This window comes from Austrofundulus limnaeus, unplaced genomic scaffold (genome assembly GCF_001266775.1).
Source record: "Austrofundulus limnaeus strain Quisiro unplaced genomic scaffold, Austrofundulus_limnaeus-1.0 Scaffold462, whole genome shotgun sequence".
NCBI classification, from domain to species: Eukaryota; Metazoa; Chordata; class Actinopteri; order Cyprinodontiformes; family Rivulidae; genus Austrofundulus; species Austrofundulus limnaeus.
This window is the reverse complement of record NW_013952864.1, coordinates 228,059-234,601: the sequence shown is the minus strand read 5'-3', so window position 1 is coordinate 234,601 and position 6,543 is coordinate 228,059. Positions and strand designations below refer to the sequence as shown.

General features: G+C 44.3%; 1 protein-coding gene across 1 annotated transcript; it reads right to left on the bottom strand.

Annotated features, from left to right (window-relative positions):
• Positions 1 to 3,525: 3,525 nt before the first annotated feature.
• On the bottom strand, positions 3,526 to 4,528 carry LOC106529721 (olfactory receptor 7G1-like). The gene has a single exon (XM_014025210.1). The coding sequence runs from the start codon at positions 4,450 to 4,452 to the stop codon at positions 3,526 to 3,528; it is 927 nt and encodes a 308-aa protein (XP_013880664.1). The 5' UTR covers positions 4,453 to 4,528.
• Between the last annotated feature and the right edge of the window lie 2,015 nt (positions 4,529 to 6,543).

The window sequence follows — 6,543 nt, the reverse complement described above, 5'->3', positions numbered from 1 at the left end:
TAAATAACCCGCTCATGCAAGAACAGAACTCTACACAGAAAAAAACCCAAATGAGAGGCAGCTGTGCCAATTAAACCCATGGCACATGTCCGTCTGTCTGTTTTCTTCTGCATGTCCGGGGTTGGGTTGTACAGACAGCAGCCTAAGCAGAGAGACCCAGACTTCCCTTTCCCCAGCCTCTCCCTGTTACCCCATACTCCCGGAGTACCCCCACAAAATTCCGCAAGGGACACGGCCGAACGCCTTCTCCAAGTCCACAAAACACATGTAGACAGGTTGGGCGAACTCCCATGCACCCTCCAGGACCCTGCTGAGGGTGTAGAGCTTGTCCGCTGTTCCACAACCAGGACAAAAACCACACTGCTCTTCCTGAATCTGAGATTTGACTATCTGACAGACCCTCCTCTCCAGGACCCCTGAATAGACGTTACCAGGAAGGCTTGGAAATGTGATCCCCCTATAGTTGGAACACACTCTGAGGTCCCCCTTTTTATACAGGGGGACCACCACCTCGGTCTGCCAATCCAGGGCAACTGCCCCCTTTGTTCACAAGATATTGTAGAGTCGCATCAACCAGCGCAACCCCACAACATCCGGAGCCTTAAGGAATACCGGGCGAATCTCATCCACTCCTGGCACCTTGCCACTGAAGAAATTTTTAACCACCTCAGTGACCTCGGCATCAGAGATTGAAGAGTCTGACCCAGGGTCCTCAGGCTCTGCTTCCTCATGGGAAGACGTGTCGGTAGGATTGAGGAGGTCTTTGAAGTATTCTGCTCACCGATCCACAATGTCCCGAGTTGAGGTCAGCAGCGCACCATCCCCACCATAGATAGTGTTGGTAGCGAACCGCTTTCCCACCGGATGATGGACCACAATCGCCTCAAAGCCTTACAGAAGTCTTTTTCCATGGCCTCTCAGAACTCCTCCCACGCCCAAATTTTTGCCTCAGCAACCACCCGAGCCACAATCTGCTTGGACTGCAGATACCTACCGGCTGCTTCCAAAGTCCCACAGGCCAAAAGGTCCCAAAAGGACTCCTTCTTCAGCCTGACAGCATCCCTCACCCCCGGTGTCCACCAGCGGGTTTGAGGGTTGCCGCCACATCAGGCACCAACAACCTCACAGCCACAGCTCAGGTAAGCCACCTCGACAATGGAGGCACGGAACATGGCCCACTTAGACTCAATGTCCCCCACCATCCCCGGAATGTGTTCAAAGTTCTCGCGGAGGTGTGAGTTGAAGCTCCGTCTGATGGGAGACTCTGACAGACGTTCCCAGCAGACTCTCACTATATGTTTGGGTCTGCCAGGTCTGACTGGCATCCTCCCCTACCAAGGGAGCCAACTCACCACCAGGTAGTGGTCAGTTGACAGCTCCCCCACCCCCTTTCTTTACCCGAGTGTCCAAAACATGCGGCCGCAGATCAGAAGAAATGACAACAATGTCAATCATTGAACTGCGGCCTAGGGTGTCCTGGTGCCAAGACCACATATAAACACCCTTATGTTTGAACATGGTGTTCGTTATGGACAATCCATGACGAGCACAGATGTCCAATAACAAAACACTGCTCATTTTCAGATCGGGGTGGTGGGGGGGGCCCTCCTAACCATGCCCCTCCAGGTCTCACAGTCATTGTCCACGTGAGCATTGAAGTCCTCCAGCAGAACAAGGGAGTCCCCGTTAGGAGCAGTCTCCAGCACCCCCCCACCCCCAAGGACTCCAAAAAGGGTGGGTATCCTGAACTGCTGTTAGGAGTATAGGCACAAACACAATCAGGACCCGTCCTCCCACCCGTAGGCGGAGGGAGGCTACCCTCTCGTTCACCACAGTGAACCCCAACATACAGGCACAGAGATGGGGTGCAATAAGTATGCCCACTCCTGCTCAGCGCATCTCAGCATAGGCAACTCCATAGCGGAAGAGTGTTCAGCCCATCTTGAGGAGACTAGTTCCAGAGCCAGAGCGGTGCGTTGATGTGAGTCTGACTATATCTAGTCGGAAACTCTCAACCTCACACACCAGCTCAGGCTCCTTCCCCACCAGAGGTGACATTCCATGTCCCTAGAGCCAGCTTTGGTAGCCAAAGATTGGACCGCCAAGGTCCTCACCCTCGATCACTGCCCAACACACATTGCACCTGACCCCTTTGGCCCCTCCCATGGGTGGTGAGCCCATGGGGAGGGGGACCTACATCTCCTCTTCGGGCTGTGCCCGACCAGGCTCCATGGGTGAAAGCCCGGCCACCAGGCGCTTGCCAGCATGCCCCACCTCCAGGCCTGGCTCCAGAGTGGGGCCCCAGTGACCCGCGTCTGGGCGAGGGAAGTCTAAGTCCGTCTGCAGTACTCAACATAAGGGGTCTTTGTGCTACGCTTTGTCTGATCCCTCACCTAGGACCTGTTCGCCTTGGGTGACCCTACCGGGGCATGAAGCCCCTGACAACAAAGCTCCTAAGAGCATTGAGACACTCAAACCCTCAATCCTCTCCACCACAATAAGGTGGCAGCCCAGGGAGAGGCCATGGCACTTGACTTGATAAATAAAACATTGCAAAAGGATCCAGTGGCCTTATTTTATTAGTTCTGATGTTTTGGGGAGGCTCAAGCATCATTCAATCCCTCTTACTGTACTGCTGTTTTTATAACATGCTCACTGTTGGAAATTGGACTAAACCAATGCACTGCAGATACAGGACATTTCCGTGCAGGGGAGCTTAAAAGCCTGATCCTTGCAGTTCCAGCTGCCTTAAACACTAGGCCCCACTGAGGTTCTCATTGAACCACGTGTGATGGTGTTACATTATGTTTTTATCTCATGTTGTATGTTATTGTCCGTCTGGTTGTTATTGATGACTTGTGGGAGTGCAGGGGCTGGTTTGTGGAAAAGAAATTCCTCTCGGGAACAATAAAATCGAAGGTCTTAAAAGAAAAGCTAAATGCAAAATATTGTAAATACCTTGACACTGTTTTAATTTCACCTTTAAAAAAATCCCTCAGTAAATTGTGGACAGAAGATGCTCCTCCCAGTTCCTTCTTCCAGGAGATCATTTTCATGAAAATTCATCCAGCTGCACTTTAAAAAAAACACTGTATATATCAGAGTGCTATATTAAAAAGCAACAATCATTTTTCTTCTCTGTAAACACTAAAATTAAGTATTTTGTTTGTTTGTTTGTTTGTTTAAAATTGCCAAGTTTTTAAAGTCTGGATTGCATTTGATTAAGCTTAATAAAAGTGAATTTTAATCAGTTTTAACATGTTAAAACAATCAAACAATTTATTATGGATGACTTAAATTCAAAAGTATATTTCTTTATTCACTCATGTGAGTTGCAATAATAAAATTATGTGTTTTATATTAATCCATGTCGGGGAAAGGTGCTTTCTGTTGCCTGTCAGGAAAAAAAAATACAATTTCTGGCCTTTAAATGGAGGAGGCACAAAATGAAGTCAGGAGCAGCTTTAATAATAATAATGAAAGTTCACATCATGACAATATGAGATGTGTTCATGTGCCTTTTTTTTAACCTGATGGGGATTTTTTGTACAAACCACAGAGTGCGTAGTACCTGATGGCCTGAAAAAATAAATCATCTCTCAGACCGTAGATGAGAGGGCTCAGACATCTAGGGGCGAGAATAAAAGTGACATAATTAAAGTACCTGACTTTAACAAACAACACGGCATCAACCTGCAGCACAGCAGCTTCGATGAATGGGCAGAGCAGCTGGAGGAGGCAGAGGAGCAGCTGGACAGCGTGAAGAATCACAGTCCTGAGCCCCTTCCACGTCAACTTCTTATCCTCCCCCGACGCAGCTCTGGCCACTTTCATGATTTGAATGTAGCAGAAAACAATCACAGCACACATAACCAAGAAGTAAAACTGACTCAGAGCTGATCTCAGATGACCCTGCCATGTGTGCAGGATGAACATCTCCACGGAGCACACCCTGCCTGCGGTGTAGAAGGCCCGGGGGGCTGAAGCAAAGAAAATAGAGATAGTGACAATGCAGGGAACAGAGCTGAGGCTGTGAATGATGAGGATGAGGTGCAGGGTGGCCTGTGTGTTGCACAGCTCTGCGTGCCGCAGGGGTACGCAGATGGCCACGTAGCGCTCCAGCACCATGACCGTGAGAGTGAGAGGCGTGACAAACGTGTACACGGACAGAACTGTGTAAACAATGAGGCACAGCCACATTTGCACAGTGGAGTTTAAAAAGCTCAAAACCAGCAGCGTGTCAGTCATGATCAGGAACAGGGAGTCGGAAAACAGGGTGACCACAAACAAGATGTAGCGCATGACCGTGTGGAAGTACTCCTTCATGAAAAATGTTAGGATCAAAAACAGGTTAATGCAGAGAAAAACACAGACTAAAACTTGAACTAAAATGACTTGAAAGTTAAAAGTCCTGACAGATGAGCCCACATTTATAGTGTCATTGACAGCCATGTAACACAATCAAGGATCAAAATAAAACTCAGAATTTTCTCAACAAAGCTTCAACAATATTTGACTAAAATGCACAAAAAAAGTTAAACTTCTGCACAACCTTCAAACTTCCTCTGCCATCTGAGAGAAGCCTGCATGTTTAAACTCTTTCTACAGTTAATCAAGAGGGACGTCGTGACGAAGCAGCTCGACAACTTAATGATTGCAAACACGCTCCAGAGTCTGCAGATACTAAATTAAAACACACCAATGGGGATTTACATTTATCAACTACAATACTGCCCATAAACCTGTTGAGAAGAACTTGTAATGGAGTCACTCAGGACAGAGAATTTCTAAATGTTGAATGAAAAACAACTGGATTTCCTGTTTTGTTTCTTGAGGTATGAGCATTAGTCAAAGTTGCAGACAACCTCGTTTAGACCTCTTATGGTTGACGGCTACAGATGTGAGCAAAAATGTAAAAAAAAAGGTTCAAATGACCTCTGATTAAAAACATAAATTAATTAGTTTGTGTATTTCTGTATTATTTTGATGAGACATTTTGATCATCATGTTCTTCCTGTAACATCCTTAATGCACACTATTGCCTTCTGTCATACTTGTGTGTGTGTGTGTGTGTGTGTGTGTGTGTGTGTGTGTGTGTGTGTGTGTGTGTGTGTGTGTGTGTGTGTGTGTGTTGTACATGTGACTGCAGTGGAGGATTGTGGGCAGGATTCATGTTGTTGTTAGATCATTTTAGGGAATTGGTTAACATTGTTCTTTCAGCAATTAGTCTGTTGTATTACTCTAATTTGTGTGTTCATTATTTGTTAACTTGTGTTAAACACTTCAGCAGAAGTAACCATGAGAGTGGTAATAAGGCCTGTGAGTTTCACCTTGTCTGTGTTGTTCATGAAGAAGAATCCAATAAAGGTTCTTTAAAACCACCCCCTGGTGGTGAAGTCTTGAACTACAACAAGAGCTACACCTCTCTCTGTAGCTGTGAGGTGTCATGCTACAATATTGTTCTTGACGCATGTGCACTGTCATAAGGAGCTTGTAAGATTTACTTGAAAAAATCCTCAGAATAATTTGCACTATAGTAAATGTAAATGCTACAACTTCAAGTAATATTTACTCATCATTATCTAGTAAAAGTTATTAAGAATWTAGTTAAAGATTTGTGAATAAATCAGGTAAATTTTATTTCATTTGCTCAATTAAATCTTGTAACATATACTTGATCAAATTAAGTTACCTTTACCTGATTTATTCACATTTCTTTATATTCTTAATAACTTTTACTAGATAATGATGAGTAAATGTTACTTGAAGTTGTAGCATTTACATTTACTTTACAAACATTAGTGCAAATTATTATGAGGATATTTTCAAGTAAATCTTACAAGTTCTTTATAACAGTGCACATGCGTCAAGAACAATATTGTAGCATGACACCTCACAGCTACAGAGACAGGTGTAGCTCTTGTTGTAGTTCAAGACTTCACCACCAGGTGGTAGTTTTAAAGAACTTTATTGGATTTTTCTTCATGAACGACACAGACAAGGTGAAACTCACAGGTCTTATTACCACTCTCACTTATGGTTACTTCTGCTGAACGGTTTAACACAAGTTAACAAATAATGAACACACAAATTAGAGTAACACAACAGACTAATTGACGAAAGAACAATGTTAACCAATTCCCTAAAATGATTTAGCAACAACAAACATGAATCCTACCCACAATCCTCCACTGCAGTCACATGACAAACAGCCAAACACAGCAGAATGCTACAATATGCATTCCCTGTTCCCTGACAACTAAATATCACCTACATTATGCCATCAAACTATTGCACACCAACAAATGTATTCAAGCAAAAGAAAGATACAATATAATGTGTATTGTTTATTTAGTGAATTCTAGTAGTTTAGAAATTTTGATTTTTTTGTAAAATTTAAAAGCATAATTAAATAAATGTTTCTACACCCAAAAGTTTTTTTTCAGTGTACAGGGCGAGTCAAAAGTCGCAGGACACCAATTTATTTCAGAAAGAAAAAAATAAAATGAACTATCTGAATAACCAAGCAGGTAATAGGTGAGG

Coding starts and splice junctions, on each gene's coding strand:
- LOC106529721 (XM_014025210.1), bottom strand. CDS start 4,452: ATGGCTGTCAATGACACTATAAATGTGGGCTCATCTGTCAGGACTTTT.